Source organism: Doryrhamphus excisus, chromosome 21 (assembly GCF_030265055.1).
Source record: "Doryrhamphus excisus isolate RoL2022-K1 chromosome 21, RoL_Dexc_1.0, whole genome shotgun sequence".
Taxonomy (NCBI): Eukaryota; Metazoa; Chordata; class Actinopteri; order Syngnathiformes; family Syngnathidae; genus Doryrhamphus; species Doryrhamphus excisus.
Window position 1 is genome coordinate 13,258,877 of NC_080486.1, and position 24,973 is coordinate 13,283,849.

The 24,973-nt window shown below is 47.1% G+C and overlaps 3 protein-coding genes across 14 annotated transcripts in view; 2 read left to right on the forward strand and 1 right to left on the reverse strand.

The window, feature by feature from the left end:
• Positions 1-15,240, forward strand: part of atp8a2 (ATPase phospholipid transporting 8A2) — a 39,604-nt gene extending 24,364 nt beyond the window's left edge. For 10 of the 11 annotated variants that reach the window (XM_058060690.1, XM_058060694.1, XM_058060692.1 and 7 more), the window contains 12 exons: positions 96-206; positions 2,365-2,439; positions 2,828-2,950; positions 3,222-3,300; positions 3,400-3,461; positions 3,629-3,685; positions 5,355-5,462; positions 6,604-6,692; positions 6,768-6,872; positions 9,421-9,509; positions 9,583-11,802; positions 12,483-15,240. In XM_058060690.1, coding sequence (XP_057916673.1) covers positions 96-206; positions 2,365-2,439; positions 2,828-2,950; positions 3,222-3,300; positions 3,400-3,461; positions 3,629-3,685; positions 5,355-5,462; positions 6,604-6,692; positions 6,768-6,872; positions 9,421-9,509; positions 9,583-9,677 — 993 coding nt within the window. In that variant the 3' untranslated portion in view covers positions 9,678-11,802; positions 12,483-15,240. Of the gene's footprint in view, positions 1-95; positions 207-2,364; positions 2,440-2,827; positions 2,951-3,221; positions 3,301-3,399; positions 3,462-3,628; positions 3,686-5,354; positions 5,463-6,603; positions 6,693-6,767; positions 6,873-9,420; positions 9,510-9,582; positions 11,889-12,482 lie in introns of those variants that run through there. The other variant, XM_058060691.1, reaches the window with a different exon arrangement.
• Positions 11,968-18,584, reverse strand: LOC131109100 (protein shisa-2). The gene is made up of 2 exons (XM_058060711.1): positions 17,837-18,584; positions 11,968-14,325 (listed from the first exon to the last, which is right to left on the reverse strand). The coding sequence occupies exons 1-2, from the start codon at positions 18,138-18,140 to the stop codon at positions 13,751-13,753; spliced, it is 879 nt and encodes a 292-aa protein (XP_057916694.1). The 5' UTR covers positions 18,141-18,584; the 3' UTR covers positions 11,968-13,750.
• Positions 18,585-19,229: 645 nt separating this feature from the next.
• spice1 (spindle and centriole associated protein 1) lies at positions 19,230-23,642 on the forward strand. 2 transcript variants are annotated; one of them, XM_058060252.1, is made up of 18 exons: positions 19,230-19,424; positions 19,562-19,663; positions 19,797-19,844; positions 20,469-20,615; positions 20,691-20,793; positions 20,854-20,939; positions 21,038-21,102; positions 21,173-21,297; positions 21,376-21,501; positions 21,582-21,844; positions 21,922-22,053; positions 22,122-22,218; positions 22,304-22,399; positions 22,474-22,793; positions 22,863-23,052; positions 23,140-23,215; positions 23,378-23,441; positions 23,512-23,642. In XM_058060252.1, exons 2-18 carry the CDS (start codon positions 19,562-19,564, stop codon positions 23,569-23,571), a joined length of 2,100 nt encoding a protein of 699 aa, XP_057916235.1. In that variant the 5' UTR covers positions 19,230-19,424; the 3' UTR covers positions 23,572-23,642. The 2 variants fall into 2 exon arrangements, with proteins under 2 accessions (XP_057916235.1, XP_057916236.1); XM_058060253.1 differs by having other exon boundaries at positions 21,038-21,084.
• The last annotated feature ends 1,331 nt before the right edge of the window (positions 23,643-24,973 follow it).

Genomic DNA, 24,973 nt, shown 5'->3' on the forward strand with positions numbered 1-24,973 from the left:
ACGCTGCTCTTCTCCACTTTCACCTTCTTCACCGGCATTCTTCACGTTGTCGCTTCCAGGCTGTGACTGTGCTTTTTCTGCCGTGTGATTGACAGTTCTCCTACCTGGAGAAGCTGCTGCTGGTCCACGGCGCTTGGAGCTACAACCGTGTCACCAAGTGCATCCTCTACTGCTTCTACAAGAACGTGGTGCTATACATCATTGAGGTACGCACGCACACACACACACACACACACACACACACACACACACGGTTGCATTAACAGAGACGTTTTGCAGCTGTTTGTCCACGCAGCTGACAGTGATGGACGAGGTGCCCTTGTGGTGTCTGCTTTCCGTCTCTGCTCCACGCATGCACAGACAAAATGTTTAGATAGGCGCTGTTGAGACATGGCGTGCGTCTCGCGGATCGTCCGGTGTCTTGTGAGGACGTAAAAGCGGCTCAAAAATCGTATCCGAGGATAAAATCATCAATGACAAAATTGTATTAAATGTAGTGTTTTGTTGTTCATATACGAATTAAATGTTTGTCTTTGGAGGTTGGGGTCAGCTGCCCTTGCCTGTCTGCAGGGTGGCAGCTGTGCCACCCCCACTCCCGCCCCCAAAACCCTCTGTCTGGCATTAAGGATGTCAGCAGGTGCAGATCCTCATGGGACAATCTCTAGTCTGCTGTGTGTGTGTGTGTGTGTGTGTGTGTGTGTGTGTGTGTGTGTGTGTGTGTGTGTGTGTGTGTCCATTATCATCGCGTCTCCCTGCAGGGCAAAGGTTGGAGACCGTCTCTGTCGGAGACAGCATCAGGAGGGATGTGCGTCTGTGTGATTTTGTGTATCTAACCTCAGCCCCCAGGCTGCACGCTCCCAAGAATGTCTCCTCGGTGTCCTGACATCGGACTGCGTCCACTCACTTTGCTTCATGGCGTTGCAAACACACATGTCGCTACATTCACTGGTGTGTGTGTGTGTGTGTGTGTGTTTTCGTTGTCTTCATGGCCTCCACTCCAGCCAGAAGGTACAGTGGAGCTACAGGAAGTCAAACAGCAACTCATGACATGAACAGTTGATGAATCAGAGCGGGAGACAATGCTTTGGAAAGCAGCACGCTCTACAATATGCATGCTTTATTTATTTGCTGGATATGAAAATACAGTAGAGTCAAATACCTTCCATAAACACACACACACACACACACACACACACACACACAAGGAATTTGGGTGGAGACGTTCAACTCTAATGTTGAGGGATTCATTTTACATTTCACCTTGTTGATGATAAAAGTGTTGGTGTGACATTGAAATGCAAGTGAAGGACATCCAAAGTCTGCTTTGTTCCTCCAAAGGGAAAAAAAGGCGTCCAAAGCCGTTAAAGAAAAACACTTTACTACATAACTCGATGAAAAATACAGATGCTTCTGTTACTGAAAGTCAAAGTAACAGCTCCTCATCCTCATCAAACATGGCGGTACTTTTATCCAAGTGGTCTACCGAGGCTAAATACTTCAAGTTATCTTCATCCATCTTCACGTCCACGCAAAGCGAGCCATTAGAATCACACACGGATCCAAACGTGTGCTTGTTTAGTGCTGCATAGGAGACGTGTTAAGTGTCATGGCCTGACCCGAGTCGGGATTGAACATGCAGTTGCGGTCCTGCAGCTGTCATGCGTCTCACTGAAGAAACACCTGTCGTACTTATTATTATTATTATTATTATTCATTCACTTTTTCATTTATTTTTTAACGCTTATCCTCACGAGGGTCTGGGGGTGCTGGAGCCTATCCCAGCAGTCTTCAGGCGAGAGGCGGGGTACACCCTGGACTGGTCGCCAGCCAAACAAATCATTTGTTAGTTGGTTAGTTTTTTTTTTTTTTACAATATTCATATTAATTCAATTTAATTGTTAGGTTTTAATCATAATAATAACCATAACAACAACAGAAATTATTACAATAATACAAAATATAAAAATAAATAAAACCCCACCCCTCCCCACTTTTTACGTTTGAACAAATCATTTGTTACTTGGACTTTTTTTTTTTTTTTACAATATTCATATTAATTCAATGTAATTGTTAGGTTTTAATCATAATAATAACCATAACAACAACAGAAATTATTACAATAAATATACAATAAATAAAATAAATAAAGTTGCCAGCCAATCACAGGGCTATTATTATTATTATTATTATTATTATTATTATTGTTATTATTTTGTCTTCAATCACCTTCTCTGGCACACCAGCGGCCCCTCATCTTTCTGAACTTTGGGGACCCCCGTAGTAGAGGACCTCATATACCGTTTTTTAATTCATTGGACAGTTAGCACTCTCGCCCCCTGTCAATCATCTCGTTTGTGTCCTCAGCTCTGGTTTGCCTTTGTGAACGGCTTCTCGGGTCAGATCCTGTTTGAGCGCTGGTGCATCGGCCTCTACAACGTGGTGAGTAAGACTTTTACCACAGGCTTTTTACCGAGCTTAATAATGTCAAGTGTCACCGACGGCTGTCAAAGCGTAATCTCTCAATCTGGCGTCTTCTTATCAGCGTGTAGCATGACGCAGACGAGCTCTGTGAGGCAGGGATTCTTAAAAACTTAACGTACGCCTACCAAGGAATCTCCAGCCAGATGAAGATGTTTGCATGCCAACGCAACAGGTGGCGCTGTAGCTTTACCATCAGGCCGTTTCAGCCTTTCAGACGATCACTAGTCATTTATTTTTATCAAGCTATGAGGGGGGCACACAGGTCATTTACAGTCATGGCTGTATAAGAAAATGTAACCCCCCCGCCCCCAAAACATGACTGATGTGATGTTTGCGTGCGTTCCAGATGTTTACCGCTCTGCCTCCGTTCACTCTGGGGATTTTCGACCGGCCGTGCAGCCAGCAGAACATGCTTCGCTTCCCTCAGCTTTACCGCATCACCCAGAATGCCGAGGGCTTCAACACCAGGGTACACACAGCTCTGTAGCTCTGCGCTCCACTCGTCATGCCTCGCGGCTTTTGTTTGTTTGGCATGGCGGCGGGTAAACAAGGCTTGGGTGTTTCCATGACAACCCCCACGAGAGTGCTGAATAAGGAAGTCTTTCTGTGGATGTGTCACATGTTAATCCGTGTGTGTACACTAGGGCTCTTGTAGTGTAGTGGATTTTTGTGTTTTTGTGTGTGAGCTTTGGCAATGACGCCGACTTGTGCCCCCCCCCACCCCCACCGCTTCTTTCCAGGTGTTCTGGGGTCACTGCTTCAACGCCCTGTTTCACTCCATTATTCTCTTTTGGTTCCCCCTAAAAATGTTGGAGCACGGTGAGTCACATTTATGCATAAAATCCAAAAAATCCCACTTTCAACTTTGCTTTGTTGTTAATGGCTTTGGGGGGGTGGGGGTGGGGGGGTTCTGTACAGACTCTCCCTTTGATAACGGTCAAGGCAACGACTACCTTTTTGTCGGGAACATGGTCTACACGGTGAGTACGCCTTTTGCACAATACTTGTTGGATGCTTGCCGCCTCCTGGGGGCCCGTTCACTTCTCCGTCTGACACACGCACCATCGACTTTGACTCCCTTTTGTCTCGGGAGGACGTCCCGCGCCAGCAAACTCAGCTTATTTCTCAATTTGTCTTTTTCTTGTAGTACGTTGTCGTCACCGTGTGTCTGAAAGCTGGAATGGAGACCACCGCCTGGACCAAGGTAACAACATCTTCAACATCTTGTACTTAAACAGGGCATGGCTGTGAGTGGCTTGGTGTTTTTTGATGGTGCTGCCCCCCCCCCAATCCATGATATGTTGTGCCGTGACTCATCTGGAAGAGGTTGACTTGACCTGGCGGGAATTTTGACGGAGAAGAGCCCAACAGTCGGATTTAATCCCCACTATGAATCATAGTAATGTTTCTGAAAGGCCGATACGTGATGTACGCCTCAGCCACACTTGCCTCATGGAGGAAGGAGGAAGGAGTCATGAGGCAACATTTCAACTAATTTCTACAAAAAAAAGATTTCAAGTGGAAATAAACTTGCAAAAATATGAAGTAGCCATCAGTAATATTTCATTCATTCATTTTCTACTGCTTATCCTCACGAGGATCACGGGGGGGGGGGGGGTGCTGGAGCCTATCCCAGCTGTCTTCCACCCTGGACTGGTGGCCAGCCAATCACAGGGCACATATAGACAAACAACCATTCACACTCACATTCATACCTATGGACAATTTGGAGTCGCCAATTAGCCTAGCATGTTTTTGGAATGTGGGAGGAAACCGGAGTATCTGGAGAAAACCCACCCAGGGTGGAATTGAACCTGGGTCTCCTAGCTGTGAGGCCTGCACGACTACCGCTCGACCACCGTGCAGCCATTCAGTAACATTGCTTTAAAAAAAATATAATAAGACTTTTTTTCTGATAATATAAAAATTGTTATTACTTATTACTGTGCTTCTTACGACTCCTGCTGTTAATAATGATACAAAAAATACTGCGTTTTGTCTTTATTCCGTGTGGCCCTAATAGTCCTTTCTAGTCACCAGGACTACCTTTACTGTGTTTCCTACGACCACTCAGTCGCCGTTAAAGAGCTTCACGGGTCTGGGCGTGATCAAACGCGGTCCAAAACCCGCAGCTGTACTCCTTCCGGTCCTGACATTGTCAGTTAACATTTGCTCGACGTGCTTCCCATAGACCCCGGAGCCACCTGTTGGATGTATGGCAGCCACACGCAGCGATAGCGCTGACTTGGACTTTAGCAACATTGCGGTGAGGCTAGCTGAGGTGTCATTATATTGAATTACTGACGTGTGTGTCGGACACTGAAGCAGCCTCGTAAAACATGGAAATATCTTTTTAAAAATATCTTTTTAAAAATGGATAACGTCAGCTCGCCGTCTGACCTCGACTTTTACTTCCTCCTTCCTTAGAAGTTATGGTGACACAGACATCGAATAAAATAAAATAAAATAAAATCTATGCAGTAGAATTCATTTGAAACAGTTTTGGCCTTTTTCTTCAGGTTTTCTATTGGCCCAAAAGGCCCCGTGTTTAGGGGTGGTAGCGCCACCTGTTGTTTTGGTGCACACGGAAGGAAAAGACACATTTCTTTAGCGTCGGCGGTCAAGTTGACACCGCCGTTGTCCGCTCAGCTGTTTGTCGTGACGGAAATGAAGTAGGGCGGGGGCTGGGGGCAGGGGTGCCCTCTGGAATTCACACAGTGTCCCCTTGCAGCGGATCACAGAGCGGCCGGCGGCCAAGACGTGATTGGGCGTGAAGTGGGGAGGGTGTGTTGTCTATATTGAGCTCCGTGTCTACTATGTGACCTGGCCTTATCGCCGCCCTGTCCCCCCCCCCCTCTCTTGTTTCCCTCCAGTTCTCCCACCTGGCGGTTTGGGGAAGCATGGCCCTCTGGCTGGTCTTCTTTGGGGTCTACTCGGCCATCTGGCCCACCTTTCCCATCGCCCCCGACATGTTGGGCCAGGCAAGTCAGCCCAAAACCTTCTTTCTAGTAACGGGGGGTAACGGGGGGGGTCCAAGGGGTTAAAATAGCTGCTGCTGCCTTAGAGAATCACTTCCTGGGTGTTCCACGTCGCCACTGCTGGGTAGGGTGGAGGGGATTTACGCCCTGCCGGCCCCTCTCACCAGGCGTCCCGCACCTGCTGCTTGTCACCCGAACCCCCCGCCCTCCCCACTATCCAAACCCCTCCACCCTTTAGTGGCCTTTCCGGAGCTGTTGACTTAAGCGGGTGGGCTGCCGCTGCTCCGCTGCGTGTGCTGATGACCCAGGAGGCTCCTCCTTATGGAGACACTCGTTTTGGCCATCATAAAGAGGGGAGGGGCAGACGGTGGGGGGGGGGGGGGGGGGTGAGGTGTCCCACTGGGCGGATTGGAGTGTCTTCAGCCCATTAATTCAATTTGTGTCAGAAATCCGGAATGCGGTCAAATATCTCTGCAGCTGCTCCGTCTAACTGGACACCCCCCCCCGCCCGCCCCGCCCACATTTGCAGTGTTACCCCCCCCAGATCAAAATATCATATCACCCCTTTTAACTGCTTCATCCACCAGCAGCTTTATTGTTTTCACATCATTTCTCATTGGAACAGATACATGGAGGATGTACAGGAATTGATGGATGGTGTATCATAAATAAATACCGTATTTATGATATTTTGTTGATATTAGACGTCTGAAAATGCAGTTATTCATTGCTGGAAGAAGAAATGTAGCCAGTATTTGTCTCAGTGGTGTTACTGTTCCTGTTGTATTTTCACATGTCCATGAAAGGAGCTGGCGGGGGAATAGCTTGCATCCAAGTTTGCTGCGCTGTGATGTTCCAGCTGTGACTAACATGTCAGCATTGACTGTCAGAGACTTCCATACGAGTCCACTTTGCCGCTCAAGTTCATTCCAGCTGTTGCCGGGGAGATTTCCTAACATTTTATCGCTTCTCTTTCCCCGTTTCCTCCCCTGGGAGGAACGTATCGGTGTACTGTTGTTGCTTTCACACAGCTGCCTCGTACCTCGGACAATATTGTTGTCTATAAAGCGGACGCGCTTGTGCAGGACACAAAACGCTTCCTCCCGATTTGTCCGTCATCATGCTAACTTGAGCTGCGTTGCAGGCTGGTAGGGTGATGCAGTGCTGGTACTTCTGGTTGGGTCTGGTCCTGGTGCCCACCGTCTGCCTACTCAAAGACTTTGCTTGGGCATCGTAAGTACTTAACAGTGATATTATTCAACACGCCGCATGCATTTTTACTTTTTTTTTTTTTTTTTTTTTTTTCAGGACCCGTCGCACGGTACGGAAGTCTCTCCTGGAGGAAGTGCAGGAGCTTGAAGCGCACGCCGTGGATCCGGGTGCCGCCGTGCTGAGGGATGCCAGTGGACGCAGGTACGGTAAAGAGCAAGGCATGATGGGTAGAACGGCCTCATCTGAAATAAATCTGTCATCATCATCATCATCATCATCATTAGGGCCAAAACCAAGCCCGGGGGCCCGTAGAGGCAACACACACACACAACCGCACACACAGAGGTAGTCTCTGGGTTTGAACTGTCCCGCTGTGTGACCTCTGACCTGGAATGACCCTTGTGACCCTCACTTGTTTGTGCATGCTCGTGTCTTATTTATTTCCCCCTTTTTCTTTTCTAAAAGGCTTCATAGGTGGACCAGTCTGACCTGCTGCACTGACCTGGTGTGTTGTGTGTGTTACGTGCGTTTGTGTGATTGTGTAGCATTCTAGTAGCGTTGCTAGAAAGTAACACAACTGACTTTTGTGCCTTTTATGTTCAAACACTTAAAGACAAATGGATATTTTGTGTACAGTTACTCGTCTGATGTCTTTTAGCATTAGCTAAAGCTAATCTAGCAAACTAGTAGAGCTCACTTAATAGCTATAGCCAAGTATAGCTAATGCTAAGCTGTTAATTACTATAAGCCGCTTTTCAACTACACAAATTGAATAAACACATCATGAATTTTTAAAAGCTTTGACAGTATAGATAACAGTATCAGTGACAAGGTAGCCCTTAGCTTTAGCTCATGATAAATGATAAATTAATTGAATAACATTTTGATATTATTTTTGTTACATATTGCAAACAACACACAGGCTTCATGGCTAGCTAACTTAGCATGAGCTATATTCACTAGCTACTGCAGTAGCTGTGGATATAGATCTACTGTATATTTTTTTGGGAACTTAAATACACAAATTCAATAATCATACCAAAAGTTCTGACTAGTTTTGGCAATGAATATATACAGTATATAAAATACTACATTCTGACTACATGGGAGTTTCATAGCTAACGTAGCATTTAGCTCAAATATAACTTTGCATTAGCTGTATTTGGTAGCTGAATATAAAACTCTAACTTATTAGTGAGTATTAAAATACATCAATGTACTGTATTTTGTTTGTAGTATTGTTTTTTTATTGTTTATTTAGATATCCTTGTAGCTATTAGCAGCCATAGCTAAGTCAACGTAGCGTGTCATTAGCTCTTATGGGCCATGGTTATGCTAGGTTAGCTTGACTATAATATGACGTGAATTGTGAAGCGATTACATCCCATTAGCCAAGATGGACATTTCCGTTGGCTAAACAGGAGGCGTATATGAGCAAATTAGCAACAAGACGAGCTTTCTGTGAGCCGCTTGGCTGTGGGTGGACGGGCGCTTGAGACGGGCTTTCATCAGACCACTTCTCCTCATCCAACACGTGCGTCACCGACAGGAGGCATGACTGGCTGCTCTGAGTGGACTCCACGTGGAAAGGGAGCTTTATGGACTGTGGAAGGAGGTCGGGGAGGGAATAGGCGGCCCATTGGAAGAGAGCACATCTGTGTTTGTACTTCCTGGGGAGGTCCCGGGAACCAGCCCTGGGAAAGAGGTGGAAAGGTAGGAGGAGGAATACGGGAGAATCCCGAGGGAGGACTACAACTAGCGCTCTTCCGTTGTATCTCTTAAGCGCCGTAAGGTTATTTTTTTATAGTTTTCACCTTTTAAGAAAGTTCCAAACTTTGTGAACGTTCCCCTTTGGCTCTGGCCAGGAACGTCCTTGTTTGAGCACAAAGCTCCATTCATCCAAATCAACCTTCCAAACGTTTGGCAACCAAATGCTCCAGAATGTCCAGACCAGGACTTGAATGGTTGCAGTGATGGCGGCAGAGGCCGAGGCCGAGGCGGGGGGCGGGTCTAATAATCTGGAAGGTACTCGGTTATTTTTTGGTCACGGGAGGAGAGGAGCCGTGACGGCGTGTGGTCTTCAAACAGAGCGAGCACTCTTCTCGGAAAGAAGAGGAGTGGGGAGTGAAGAAGAGGAGTGGGGAGTGATTTAGAGGAGGAAAGTGGACGCCTGTTGGGCCTTCAAGCCTTGTAGTCCACTTTATGGAGGACATGCTGTCTTCTTCCTGTTTCGATAATCAACCAATCAATGAGTTGCAATGTGTTTAGCTCCACCCATTGTTTTCTATTGGCCCCATGAATGTTGTCACAATTATTATTATTATTATTGTTCTTTCTGAGGTTAAAAGTGGGTTAGAAGGAACAACAAAAACAACAAAAAATAGTAAAAAAAACTAAATTAATTTTTATAAATATAAGAACTTTTTTCTGTTGCAAGATGGCGTCACCTGTCAGTGCTTTTAGTACAGGGATGTCCAAAGTGTGGCGCAGGGGCCGTTTGCATACGCTGCTGTTTTTCTAAATGTTAGCAGCACTGCTCCAGGTGAAGGTGTGGAGCCATGCAAACAGGAAGCAGCACATCAACTCCATTTGTGGCCGCCCACCACAAACAAACGGCGTTCCCGGTGTGCTAGAAGGTTGTCCAACTAGAGCAAGAACAATTAGTTGATTTAGTTGGTGTCAATAGCGGCGGCTAAAGTCTTGTTTATTTTCCACTTTTATACTTCACGTCTTCTGTCCTCCTCCGCAGTCTAAACGAACGGGCCCATCTTCTGACAAGAGTTAGGAAGACGGCCTCCAGCCTCGGACGCTCCAACTCGGTGCAGCAGACCGTGACACGTGAGTTCCCGAGCCGGTCTTCAGTCCTGAAGAACATAGCATCCTCGCTAACGCGTGTCCTTCCCTCCTGCAGATGGCTACGCCTTCTCCCAGGAGGAGCACGGCGTGGTGTCCCAATCCCAGGTGGTGCGCTCCTACGACACCACCCGCCAGCGGCCCAGCATCTAGCCACGCCCCCCCCCCCCCCCCCCGAGCAAGTCCTCAAGACGGTGCGTGGATCCCTCATAGCCGTGGCCTTACTGGGACCTGGACTTGTTCTTCTTGGAGGCGAACTTGAAGGAGACGATGGGGAACAAGCTTCAAACGTCAGTCCTGCCCACGCTAGGCATGACGAGTCGAACTCAGAGACTGTTAATCACCCTCAGCCTGGGTTGGATTCATTCATGCTGCTGCTGCGTCTTTCCTGTGTGTGTGCGTGCGTCCACGGTTCCCTCTTTTTTTCCGTGAGGTTTTTTTTCTTTTGCTCCTCACTCATCGCATGCCGACATCAGAGAGCGCAGGACGTCCAAATAAACACACACGGATGAATTCCTCGGAGCGGGAAAAGAGCCCGGTCTCGCTGCCAAACACCACAGGGATGCTGCTGAGGCAGAACCGACCCCCGAGCGCCTCCCCACCCTCCCTTACCACACTACAGCATCCTTCCTTCCTTATCTCCTCACTTCCTATCTCTCCATCTCCAGCTTCCACCACTGGACTTTTTTCATTTGACTTCCCTTTTTTTCATGACGAATGCTTCATGTTTTTGTACTGGTGTCCTGGAGGGAACATTCTACTTGAACTAGATCCGATTCCGCATGGAGATGCTGTCTTCTCGTGGTGTTTTTTTCTTTTTTCTTTGTCTGCGTGTTCTGTTGTGTGTCGACGTCTCTCTCTCTCTCGCTCTCTCTCTCTCTCTCTCTCTCTCTCTCGCTGCTTCTTCTGGAATGCCGAGACTGAAAGCTTGTACGAGGGGATTGTCCATCCAAATCATCCTAATCATTAAATCTAATCAATCCAACGTCTGTGCCGTCTCCTGGCTGGAAGGAGCATGCTCTCCACGCCTTAAAGTAGCATTTCCTACAAAAAGCAGTTGTTGCTAGTTTAAAGCCCAAATATGTTGCTTCGTTTTCGTGCGCTTGAGAGGTTTGCGCAGCACGACGCCTCTTTCTAGGAAACAATCTTGCTAATTCTACGATGTCATGCTACGTTCTAGTTAGCGTTTGAATTAGTAGTTTTCTAAACATTAGAACCTGCTCCAAGCTTCTTTTGTGTGAGGGGGGGGGGCATTTCTGCCTGTAAAGGTCATGGAAATAATCCAGGGTCAAACATAAAAGCTTTATTAACCTGAAAGCCACGTTAATTGTTCCTAATTTTTTTTTATATCTGATTAACTTATGGTTGTCCTCGTTGCGTAAATTCTAATTTGTTTGTTTTTTAGTTCTGGAGAAAAAAAATGAGGGTGGGGTGACATTTTGACATGACGGCTTACTGTTAAGGAGTATTTTATAAGTGTAAAAATAAGTTAACCACCTTCCATTTTGACACGCGAACGCGAGTGGGGGGGGGCGGGGCAAAGTATAATTCTGAAGTGACGTCTAATGTGGTTCAAACTTCAACATTTTCAGCAACTTTTTTCACACAAACGCTCTAAACTCCTTGCATTTCAAACTTCCTCTTCTCCCACGCTCCTTTTCCCGATGTAGACCTTTAGGATTAATACACTCCCCCCCCGATCCCTGGGACTCTGGAGCCCGAGCAGCGATGCATTTCCCACCCACCTTCCTGGACGTGCAGTATGGAGAATCCATCTCCATTCTTGCCAAGAGCTACTTACCAGCGCCACACCTCCATGTTGCTGTGCTGATGTGACAGCTACTAGTTAGCGTGCACAGTGTGTGTGTCTGCTGTGTGTGTGTGTGTCTCTGCTGTGTGTGTGTGTGTGTGTGTGTAATTGCTCTTTCAGGGAGATTAGCAACATGAGACGGCTATGCGTGCAAAACTCTGGACCAAGGCCCTTCCTCTTCCGAGTGCATGCTGTTACTCGGCACATACTGGCCTATTAAAGGTCCCCTATTGTGCCAAAGTGACTTTTTAATGATGTTCTACCGGTAATGTGTTCCTACAGCCTGTTTATGAGCATCAAACATGAGGAAAGTCTATCATCTCCCTCACGTGTTGGCTCTACTTTGGAAAGAAGCCGCCATTTTTGAAGTCCTCTGAAGTCCAGGCTTTGCCACACATCTTGAAATAAAAGGTGTTTGATTCCAGCCGTCCCATCGTGGCTCCAACATGGCTCCTTCACGCTATCGAGGTATTTCAGCAAATTGTACATTTGTCCCAAATGAAGCATTGTCAAGTATCCAAATAAATAAATGCCATGAAGGCACCATACGGTCAGTGAAGGCATCGTTCTGCGTTGGTCATCAGGTGTCGGAGACGTTGGGTGAGACAAGCACCAGACTTGATTGCCGGAAGAACAGGCTTTTATTGCAGCTTTAAATTATCTCACAACAGGCACAATCATCATCATCAGAACACGGCTTACATTGAGCTAAAACGTCACTTCCTGTCCGCCACTGATTCTGCCCCCCGCCATTTTAAATGGCTTATTTTTGTGATGATATCCGTGATATTGGGTAATATGATTGTAAAGGTGGCTATATGGCTGATATTCCATGTCTAGATGGCTTTCATCATGTTGGAATACTTACTTGGAAGATTGGAAATCTGTTTTCCGTGTGGAAGTAATTAACCACATGAAAGGAGGGCTTACCGTATTTACGTTTTCTTCAGCAAAGAGCTAAGCTAGCATGATGTTGCTGATGAAATGTGAGTCATGTTAGCACCGTAGCTCAGCGCTATATCCAAGTTTGACATTTTATTCTGAAAACCAGAAACTGAAGCTGCCTTGAAATGTTTTTTATTTTATTATTAGGACCCCTAATAATATTCCATTCAATATTCTCTTCTGTGTATGCTTTTATTTTGAAGGAAATGGTGACGGGGGCCTGCTTGGCCTGTCAGCACTCAACTGTGCAAGTATTAAATACAGCAACACCCCGCCCACCGCCGCCACCCACCCCACCGCCCCCGTCGTCACAGGAGGGGCGAGAAGTCTTTCCACTCCGGCCGTAATCTTCACGCCGCCTTTCATCCACACGGCAACGGCTGTGGGTGCCTGAACGGTATGTTTGCAAAACGCCGTCACGGTGGGAGAGTCGAACTATTACTTCCTGGAATGGATGATGTCACTGTCATGTGAGCAGAAATGGGCGGTTTATGGTGTACTGCTGCCAAAAAGCGGCCTAGAAAATGGATGCTGCCATCCAGACTTTGTCTTTTACTCTTTGTCAGTCTAGACCAGAGATGGGCAAACTACGGCCCGGGGGCCACATGCGGCCCGCCAAGTGTTTGAATACGGCCCAAAGTATTTCATTGAAACTTAACATAGTACAACCTGGCATCATGGTACAACCTTGGTACACCATGGTACAAGTACATATAGCTGATTGCACTACATTTTTACAGATACAATAATTCCAGGTAGACTGTTACGTGTAGAATATATAGTATGCCCCCCCACCCCCGTCAATTTTGTTAAGTCAATGCGGCCCGCGAGTCAAAAAGTTTGCCCACCCCTGGTCTAGACCTTGTGTGCATGTCTTCTATAGTTGTGGTGTGTCACGTGGTTCTGTGTGTGCGCCACATGTTGGTCACCAAGTGATCCGTTCCCGTGTGGATGTGACTTATTCACTGAGCCGATACCGTTCGTTTTTTTTCCCCAAACGGTCATAAAAACCCAGGAGCGTTCCCGGGAGACGACATATTTGGCCTTGTGTGAGTGTGTGAGACTTTCTACTGTATGTTTTTTCTTGTGGGTGGCAGCAGCGGGGGCCGGTGGGCGGAGCGTCACAGACCATGTCCTGTGCTCACTTCATTAGAGTTTAAATAGTCTGCAGGGAGATTTCAACATGGCGCCACCTGCGTTTGCCATCACTCGCTGGACCACATCCCCTTAACGCACTTCACACTTCACCTCTCTCACACACACACACACACACACTTTGACCGCACAAATGTTGTCAAGTGCCGATGTGCACGTCACCTGTAAGCGCAGCTTGTGCTCACGGCTAAGAATCATCCAACCATCACTCAGACTTCCGTACTTGCAAGTATTTTCTTGATGCAGCACCCTCAACATGACATCCAACGGATGCCACATTTGTCGGCAAAAAGGTCCCAGGCCGCCCGGCTGCCCCTCACACCGTCACGGGGGGGTATTTCTGCTCACTGGCGACGCTGGAACCCCCAGCTTGAGGAGGGCAAGGGGACTGGAGGGGCCTGTACCCGCCTTGCGTGGGGTCTATGAAGGTGGGAGCCGGGGACACAGGGTGGGCGTACCCGATGTACTGCGGGTGCAGGAACTGTCCCTGGTGGGGCATGATCTGGGTGGCCTGCTGGCAGTTGAGTACGGAGAAGTTGGTGGGCATGTTGACGAAGACGCTGGCGTCCGGCGGCAAGCAGCACGAGGCCTGGGCCCGCACCAGAGGGGCCGGAGGCGGGGCGGGGCGGGGGTTGCCGGCGGGGGCGGAGGAGCTGGATGACGTGGCGGTGCTGGACTGACGCGACGACGAGCCCCTGGAGGTGTTGGACATCATGGGGATGGTCTCCAGGAGGCGGCCCCCGCCGGCCGCACCCCCTGAGGTGCCGCCCACGGACGCCAACTCCTGCTTGGGTCGGAGGCAGCGGCAGCAGCACAAGGCCACCACGGAGCCCACCAGGATGAACGCCACGAAGACGGAGCCCACGATGAGGAAGGGCACGTAGATGGGCACTGCGGAGGGGGACACGGAGACATCAAAGTCCGGTCCAGAGACACAGAAACCGGTCCCTGTTTGGACTCTACTCAAAGAATGAAAGGTGCTCCGGGATTTGGTCCCCAGGGAGCCGGCCTGAGAGCCTCATTAGCACTTATCAACTTTGTTTTGATCTCTTCTAATCCTCTAGAACCCTGCTGGGTGTGTCAGGTTCTCCTCGGTCTGAGAGGACATTCGGTTTCAAAGGTGAGGACCCTCTTTTTTTTCAGCTAGATGGGTCCTCCATAGCAAGGTAGCACATTTATTAGACATAAAACACGTGTAATAATATTATGTGTAGTTAGTCTGTGTTATTGTGGTTTACGCTACATAATCACTACAAATGGCGCAAAGTATTACGATGCACGGCATCCATTTCTGCATTGGGTGTACCCAATAAAGTGTCCAGCCGTTGCATGAGTCAGGTTATGTGTTGGACATTCTTGAGGCAGTTATTCTTGGCCAGACTTAAATCTTGGCTTCCGCCTAAAGAAAAGGAGAAAATCAAAGGCCTGACTTGGCTTTAAAACGGCAAACGGTAATGTATGATTTGCCAGCTCGCCGAGACACACGGCGGAGAGTCTGTCATGTTGCAAACGGATCAAGGAAATCTGTACGCTGGCTTTTTTTTTGTTGTGGCAAAGCCGCTGAAAGGAGCGCGGAAAGAGTCGTGTTCACACCTCGCCAGCACAATAACGTCGGTGTTACGAGCGGTTGGTTTTATGGCCCCCCACGGGCTGCAGTTCTTTTCCATTCTCCGTGTTGCCCTCCTGTGTGTGTTACGAGGTGTAACTGTATGCCAAACAGCCAGCGATGGCAACTGGCTCCAGTTTCCTTTTGTCTGCACGCTCTTTCAGCCTTGAGAAAAACTCTTTTTTTTTTTTTTTTTTTTTTGCTCATCAAAAGCAACAGGGTATTAGAGGAGATTACGGCGTCAGAGACGTCTGCTGCCTGACTGAGCCGCCGTGAGGACATGAGGAGGCCCGGGCGGGTGACACCAAGCCAGCAGAGGTGTCAGCTTCTAACGTAGCCCGGCCTACACCCTCTTCCAATAAACAGCTTCTCACAGGAACTCTTTCTACAAGGCTGAGCATAGAAGCGGTAATGTCCCTGGGGGGTGGGGTGGGGTGTGGTGGGGGGGGGGACTTGACTGGCCTCTTTTCCTGCACTTATATGGCGTCAACCGCCCTGCTTCCTAACCCTCCCAACTTCCATGTGTGTCGTATTTGATTAGTAAATTGAAATAAAAATGGCTGCCACCGAGCTTGTCCTTGAAAAGTGAATACTTTGGCGAGGCGTGCCGCAGTTTGACTGCACAAACTCCACAACAATGGCTGCCTTCCGCCACGGGATCGGGGTTATTTTCATTGGTCAGCATCAAGCGGTTTTATCGCTTTAAAATGTTTCTGCTCAACTCGTTGGTGCGAAAGTCGTACGTGTCGTACGTGTCGTCTTTGTGTTTACCGTCAACTCATCGGCGCCATTCGTACTGGCTCAGCAGTTCACGCCTTGCAGCTATTACAACATTGGTTCTGTTGCTGATGCTTTGTTGTGTAATATTCTCATTAATAAAGGTTTCGTTTTCAGTTAGGGTTATTTTTTTGCCCAAACTACCTTTTTGGTTTGTTTTTTGTTATAAACCTCTCATTCAGTAGCATGACTAAGTGTGTCTAAACATTTGACTGTTGTTGTACAGCATCATAAATAAGTGGGTGGATACATTGTTGTTGTCTCCAACCGTGCATTTGTACTTAGCTTAGTAGCTGCAGCAAAAAAAACAAAACATTAGAATGACCATCTCTCCACTTTGGGCCTTTCTAAACGTTTACTCTAATCTCCTAATCTGAACGTTGTTTTTGTCTGCTAAGCACCCACAGATGCTTGAACCGCAAGGGGAATTTTCCACTCTTTTTATAAGGTTAAAATCCACGTCACGGCCGATAAAAGCAGTCTGATACAAGGTAAACAAGGTACCACAGTAGCAGACGCTACAAATGTCGTGTTTGCGGCTCTTCTTCCACACCTGTCGCTTCTCCATTCGGCCCAAGAACAAGCTCCGCTTTGGGCTGTCTTACCCCCGTCGGGGGCATTCTCCTGTTCCCCGAACGCCACATGTTTCTTCATGGCGAAGCACATTAATAACGTCCTGCCTGCCTGCCAGCCATCAAAGCTGCTCTGTGTGTATCCTTGAGTGATTAATAGCCTGCAAAGCGCATGAAAATGGCCAAAATGCAACTGATCTTTGTATGAGAGAGAAGGAAGGAAAATGTTTCTTTGGCTGGGGGCCATTGAATGAAATGTATACAGCGGCGATAAGACCTGATGGTCTTCTTGGAATGACAGATAAATGAAGCAGAACCCGTCGTGTGTTCCATTCATGTCAAACAACAAACATGGATCCAAATTTAATCATATTTATCTTTTGTTTCTGGTGCATTTTATTTCTAGATCATGCTGAGGACCATGAAAAAATTAGTTGAGGGCTGGGTATGGTCCCCGGGCCGGACTTTGGACACCCTTGCTTGAATGTAACGAACAGAGCATGAATTGTCGGACAATAAATAGTTTAAAAATGTTTTTTAACTGTGTAAAGCATGTCGGGTTGCATTTTTAGATGCATTAAAAGCGCTAAATAAAGTTTGATTGAATTTGATTAGTAGTATTTCACTGTAGTTTGCCATTTTAAGAAGTAATATTTCAAATAAAAGTCTTTAAAGGTCCGTAAAACAGCGTTTCATTGGAGAGTCCAAAGATAATTATTCAATATTGACCCTTTTAATATGTAGTCCAAGGTGCACCCCTCTCTTGTCTAAAGCTGGGATAGGCTCCAGCATACCCCCAAAACCCTAATCAAGAGAATGATTCAATAAAGTTGACTTTAATGCGTCGTAATGATGACATACGTACATGTCATACTGTAAAAGTAAAGGTAGGAACGACTGATTTATGTATCGTCTGCACACTTGATCATTATTATTACTCCAAATAGCAATACTAATGGTAGTATTCTAGCCTACTTGATGTATTAAGAGAAGTATTAAATACTTTTAGTTGTAAATTGACCTCCAATAAAAGTGAGCAAGTCAATGAAAATGTGCCATGGATGTTTATAATGATACATATAGATCCATTCATAGTTCACTACTGTACTGGAAGTGGGAGGAGCTTCTACCAAAACGATATGGGTGACCACGTGAGCAGTCTGTCAGCACCTTTGGGTGATCTACCGCTGTCCAACATCCAGTCCAGCCTAAACTAACATCTATTTATAGTTTTACGACCATTGAAGTGTTTTTTTTTTCTTTTGCTTGCATGTTGTGCAGCTGCTCCTGCCAACCTGCGCCAGCTGGAGCTCCTCTCAACTTTGCAACGAGGAGGAAATGCTAAAGATGCCATCTAACAATGCGTTGCTATGGTGATTATTTTTCACTGACATCCTCAACCTTTGACACCTTTGTCTGCCGTGTGCATGAAGAAGGAAGACGGTACCTGCACCAGAGTCCTTGGCCTCTTTGCTCTCGGTCCCGGGTTCCAGGGCCTGCCTGTCGTTGTCACAGCTGCCCTGGTCCAGCCGTGCGTCCGTGCTGGAGCAGCAGTAGCGCAGCTCACACTTCCCGCAGCAAATGATAGCGTCCACGCCGTCTATCTTCTCCGGGCACTGGAAGCCCTCCTTCCACACTCCCTGAGCGTCCTGCCAGCCGTGGCAGTACTCCCCGCTGGCCTTCACGTCCATGGTGACCAGGAGCAGAGTCACGATGACGGTGACCGACCTTGGGAGTCCTGCACCCCGCATTCTGGCGCACACAGAGGCGTCACTCCCCCGGGGTCCAATCGGGCGAAAAGCCGGCTATGAATCGCGCGAACTATGATAGGAGTTGTAGCAATGAAGAAATAGGTTGGCAAAGAATTTAAAAGTTGTCATTTGTTTGAAAAAATCCTGTGCGTAATGCTCCCCGAAGTGACTCCACTTTCGTATCCTGGCGTTTTGCTCATATGCTGCGTAAATCCCCAACTTTCAGCGTCAAATCGCGTCCTGAAAAGACAGCAGAAGTCCCCCTTAAAGCCTCCAAGTGTCCTCACGCAAGTCTGATCGCCGTGAGCACCGCTGCAGCCCTCCTGGAGTCCTGTGACCGGCTGCCCTGCGCGCACACCACCTTCCAGGCTTGAGTGGCTCGCTTTGCATTTTGCTCAAAGAGTCCCGAAAGAAGTGAACCAGTGGACCGGGTCCGGGTCTGGGGTCAGGCTGGCACGGCGAGCAGGACGTCCTACTTTCCGTCGGAGGGGGCGTGTTGAAACTCTGATGCAAATGAAGACATGCACTGGAATGACAGATGTCCAGGTACAACCAGATGATTCTCCATCGACATCAAATACAAAATAGATAGAAAGATATTGTTTTTAAAACTTGAATGAAATTGAACTTCGGCTAGTAAAACTTTTTGTATACTGGAAACTTGACTGGCCTCATGCTAGGAAGTCGACATTGCTTGGTAATACTGCCATCTAGTGGACAAACTTCCAATAAAATCTTCACCGTCGTTTAAAAAAATAGGATTTACACTAGTAAATGTTTCAACATGAATTGGGATTAAACACATTGATCTCCGATTACAGTCGCTGTAAGTAGCATATGGATACTTCGTGGTGCCCAACTACTTCATTTCCCATCATGCTTTGTCGCGAGGAGGCATCGTAAATTAACGACAAGCAGACATAGCACAACAAACTGCACATATACATTATCTATTAACGACCATATGTACACATTGAAAGAAGACACATTTAGATTTCTAAGCCATTTCAGTTTTACATGTATTTCCTTAATCGTAATGCACAGTATTAAAAGTAGTGTAGGACACTTCCGGATATCAGAGGACTACACTTCCCATGATGCTATTGACAACAGGCGCAGGAAGTGGCGCGCAACGGTTGAAAATCTGTCACACAACAAAGTTCGACAGACATATATGAATCTACAAACCTGACGCGGTGACAAGTCTATCGAACATTTAAAACTCTCTGACAACAAAAGAAAAGAGGCGAGTTTGTTCGGGAATAGCAAGAGCGTCCTCTCAAGGTAAGTGCTAGCCTTAAAGGTTTGCTAGCTTGTTCCGAAGTGGATATTAGCCAACCCCACACATTTTGCTAGCTAACGCTTTTTGATAAATTAAAGTGGAAAATAAAAATGCAGTATCTTTAAAAAAATTCTCGAAGATGTCGCTTGTGAGAGGAGGGTGTCGACCGCAACAAAACAAGACGAAAAAGACTGTTGTTCGGCCCAAGAAGACAGCCCCCCCTCCCAAAAGAGAGTGGGTGGTGAGTACATATCAATTTATTTTTCAAAATCTACTTCTGACTTAGTAATATTTAACTTTTTGCATGTACTTTGTACTTTCTATTTTGTATGCTGTGCACTGATTTGGTTACTGATTTGTGTTGTTCATTTCAGAGCACTGTTAATGACTTGTCGGTGCACAAACTCACACCTGCAGAGCTGGTAAGTTGTTATCAAACCCTAAAGGATTCAGAAAATTGGAAAGTATAAAGTAAGGATGCTAACAGGGGTGCAGCTATATCCAATCGTTTCAAACACAGAAATGAGCCTAAACCACAAATGCAAACACCAGAAGACACATGCCCTTAGAAATACCTGCAATCCTATAAATGAAAAAAAAACAACAAACAAATGCAAAAGAAAAATGCTGAAAGAGAGCCCCAAAACAGCTCAATGAGAAAAATACTACAAATTCACAGAATAAAACAGAATTTAGGTTGGATGCCCAGAAGACAACTGGTGCTATGAAATTAATTAATTTAATTTACTTTAAAGACGCTCAGGTCAGGCGTCCCTGGTACTCTGACTAACTTTTTTTTTTTTTTGCAACATTTCTCTCACGCAGGTGTGTTGGGGGTTTGCGTGTGTTTTTGGCATTTGCAGCATTTTTCTTTTCCCCTTGTTTTTCATCCTGTATGTAATTGTGGCATTTTAAATTTGCAGTCTTTTCCTGTTTGTTTCATTGTGTTTTTTTGCTTTGGATCACTTCTGTGTTTGGATGCTGTTGCGCATTTGGCCACCAGAACAAAGACCACAAGTGTGTCTTGTTGCTCTGCCACATTTCAGAATCATCGCCACGAGATCCGCAAGTCCCACAACAAGGCTGCCGCTCAGTGGGAGCTGAGAGAGAAGGCTCTAAAAGGCCGTCTTTTTAGGCAGGCCGGTTCTAGTCCTGCTTCCCTAGATCAATCCAGTCTCACAATCTTAAGAGAGGTAGGATAAACGGGTGACACACTTCCCAGACAAAGTTATCCCATTTCAGTCATATCACATCATATTCTACTGCAGGTGTTTTCTGACAAGCTGCTGCTGCAGGATGTGCTGGCTCACTCCGACAGAGCCATGGCTCTTGTTAAGAACATATTTGGAGATGCGCCGCGCAAGCAGACAGGTAGCACTATTGACACATTCTTCAGCCTGAATGCTATTGCGAGTAACTGTCATTGTGCAGGACATCCATGTGTGACCATGGTTCCGAGTTCACACTCCCCTCCAACTCGGCTGTCTCTTTTTGGCAAGTCTATGCTGGATCAACAGGTGTTGACTTAAAAAAAACTCAAACCTTTTCATAGATAATAATGCTGAGTTTTGTTTGACAGTGTTGACAAATGTGTGCCATATGTGGTTTCTTTCAGGTTCTCAGTGAGCCAGAGGATGACTACTACAATGAAGATACTTCCAGGTCCAGCCTAACCCAAAGGCACTCATGGCACTCTGATTCTGACCGAGTCATGAATGGCAGGCATTATCACTTAGCTCTTTTTCTGCAGGAAAATGAAGGCAAAGAATAAGTTGGCAGGGGTTCAGCACCAAAAGGTCCATCGTGGTCTATCCAAACAGGCATTTAGTAGCCCTCAGACTCCTTGCGCGTCAGCCAGAGCGCCAGCACTAACAGGTTGGCTGTTTTTTTTTTTTTTAAATGTCTTGGCTGGATTCATTAAAGATCATGCAAACTCATGGCGCCTTGTTTAAGCTCTCAATGCCACACTGGAAGTGCAGCGTTTAAGATCCAGACAGAACCAGTCACAGGAAACCCCTGAGGAGTCTTCCTTACTTGCCTCCCAAGTCCTCAGCCCCGAGCTGTCTCCGAGGCAAGCAGGTAAGTGAAAGAAGGCCTCCTCTCATCTAAATGAAATATTTGTAAAAAAGCCTTATTTTTGCCCCTGTGGTGTTGTTCAGGCAGCGGTCGTCCCGCCAGGACCAGGAAGCATGTCTGCAAGACCACCGAGCTGAATGGCTCTTCTGTTGCCTCCCTCAGTGGGGATCAGTCCAGTATGGACCTGCTGCAGACCATGTTGGGCCAAGTGGAGGTGGACTTGAATTCTCTGAGTCCAGAAACGGGGCCGGCATCGAGACAGAGTCAGCAGACAACGCACAGCCTCACTGGCTTCTCTGTGGCTTTGGTCTCCACTCTGGGACGCCTGGTGCACCTCCTCAAAAAGGTCGGCCTCACTTCGCATACGCACATTTGATGCAACTCTGGGACCATTTCAGGGAGATGAATGTTCATGCTTCTTAGCGGCAAGAGGAAGCTGAGAGTGCGGCTGAGGAAAGACGGCAGCTGGAGGAGAAGCTGACGGAGCAGCAAGGCCTGATTGACGCTCTCACCGCTGAGAGCATGACGCTGCGAGAGGAGACCACCGCTCTGCAGGTGTTTTGTTGACCAAGACTGCAGCATCAATGTACTTTGTTACCTGACGTGGCTTTATTTCTCTACAGGTCGCGCTGCAGCAGCGGACAGCAGAGCTGGAGAGGAAGTTGGAAAGTGTGGCGTCGGCCATGGCAACGCGCATCAACTCTGATGTCATCGTTGCAGGTTCATCCTCTGGTTGATGTTACTTACTTTCAGGATGATAATGACAATCATGACATATTCAACCTAAAGATGATGTTCTCTACAGTTGAACAGCCTGTTGCTAAGCGACCAGTCGTCTCTCCTCTTCCTGCTGTCTGCCTGTCCTCACCTGGAAGTGGCGACTCATGGCGCCCAATACCTGGTAACATAATTACTTTTTGTATTCTATTCCACCTGTGAGAGACCATCTTTTTGTCATTGTGTTTTCTCGCATAGACACTGGTCCATCGCATCAGGATGCCTACAACAAACCCGGGGCTCACAGCTCAGCGTCCCATCCCACAAGCCTTCCTTCCTCGTTGTCACTGACCTCTAACCCTCACCTGTCTCTGGAAGCCATGGAGGCTGAGATTGCTCACCTCTGCAGACTTAAAGATGTGATCAAAGTGCAAATTAGTCAAGCTTGGGCTGCCAGTTCGGGTGTTGGAGGGTCGCTGGGCAGCGGCGAGGAACAGAGATGTTTGCTCTCCAGCGGTGCAACACCTCAAAGTGTCAGAGCCAGCGCTTCTACACTCGGTCAACACATGAAGCAACAGGTGAGCTCATCAAAACGAGCTGCTCATCTTTAACTCAACCAAAAGTCTGTTTGTGTCCTTTTGTCATAGGGGATGCCTACCAGTATCACCCCCAGTGTAAGCAGTGTACATCAGCGCCTCCTGGAGCTCAACAAGCAAAGTGCAGCAGCCAGGGGACGACTGCTGGAGCTGATCGAGCAGCAGAAGCAGAATGTCTCCGCCAAGATGTCCGTGTCTGCCTCCCCCATCCCTCCATCAGCCTTCAGCCCACAGCCAGCAGGTAGAGTGGGTCATCCACGCACCCTGCCACACATCTGCTCTAATACCTGTCACTCACAGTTCACTCACTGTGTGTCTTGTCACTCAGGTGGAGGAAGCACTGATAGAGCCTTCCTCATCCCCGCCGAAGAGCCGCTGTCCAAAGTTGCAGAAGGTGACAGACGGTAAGCTGGAGCAGCACGACACCAGTTAATGCACTTATAAAGCTCAGAACTTTAGAACCTTGAAGGGTGCGTACTCTCAGTGCTTGTCTTTTATGATTGACCACAGCATCAGATTAACTAATATATATATATATTACCAAAGTCATTTCATATCTGCTGCAGATCACCTGGTTTTGAAGTTCATTCTCAGCATTATGAGGAAGCACAGAGGGATGTAAGCACACAGGTACACACAAGCTTATTCACACGCTCATGTTGTTGTACACAAATAAAATAAAAGTCATTGTCCTCCACAGAAGGTGGACAAGCGGAGCGTGCCGGGGGGCTGGTTTGCACTCTCCACTCATGTCAGGTGATGAGAAGAGGAGCTAAAAACCATTTTATTGCTCGTTTTAATTGGCCGAAATAAAAGTTTGTTTGTTTTTTTTACACTAAGAACTATTGATTTGTTAAATTCTGATCGGTGCACCACATTCTAAAGCCAGTAGATGGCAGCATTTAACTACAAATGTTTCAACGCTAACCACTCGTCCTCACTATCAATGTAACAATGTGGTCATCCTGGGAGATGTTTGTAATATTTCATGATGGATATGAAAGTAGCTGACGTCTCTTCAAGCACACAACCGTGTTGTCCAGCTGTGGAGGTGATGCTGGGATAGGAAGGAAGCATGCTGAGGTGGTGCAGGCTAAGGTCGGTGGTTGGGAAGTGAGGCTACCAAAAGGAGTAAATGACAGGATGATGGAGGCATAACATAAAGGAGTGGCGGTAAACGCGGGGGTCACAGGGTCACCACAGGGAGGCGGGCGGAGCTTATTGTGTGCAAACGGGTTGAGTGAAGGATGTGACTGAATGGGGATTAACCCCACCCGAGTGCCTCTCAATGCCCCCCCCCATCACCACAGGGACTCATGTGGTGAACCCCTCCCATCGGCAATAAAACATGTTTGTCTTTTATTTACACACACACACACTCGACATACTGTATCATATGGAGGACATGACGCCATCCGTATGACTACGGTCTTGCCAGACTACCCGACAGTAGATGGGTGTCACATGCAATGGTGGAGTGGCCATGGGGGTTGTCTTCATGACTCATTTACATGTGCCCCCACTTCACCCCTGTCAAGGAGGTTGAAGTCACTGTGGAAAACACACACTCCACGCTGAAAACTAGTGACACACACATTATTCCGTGCAAATGGGGCGGCCCCCGCCCTCTCATTTTGGCAGATTCATAGTTTCTAAACAGAAATGTTCAGACATCAGATTACTTGTGTTCTTATTTGTTTTAGATGATAATAATACCGTTCATTTCCTCCAGTTAGGAATTGCTTGTACAGAATAGAATCATTTTCAATCAACTTAAGTCTGACTGTTGAGTATTGAACAAATAGTACCATGGAAAATACTGTATAGCAGGGGTCTGGAACCTCTATCTGGGACAGCCATATAACTTTATTTACACTGAAAACATCTAAATGTATGCATTTCTAAGCTGGGCCAACAATTGTACAATATAAAAGTCTATGAATCTCTATTGGGAGTTTGCATGTTCTTCAGGTACTCCGGTTTCCTCCCACATTCCAAAAACATGCTAGGTTAATTGGCGACTCCAAATTGTCCATAGGTATGAATACGAGTGTGAATGGTTGTTTGTGTGTCTGTATGTGCCCTGACACTGGCTGGTGACCAGTCCAGGGTGACCCTGCCACCTTAGTGGCGGTGGTATGCTGGAGCCACATCTGGCCCCT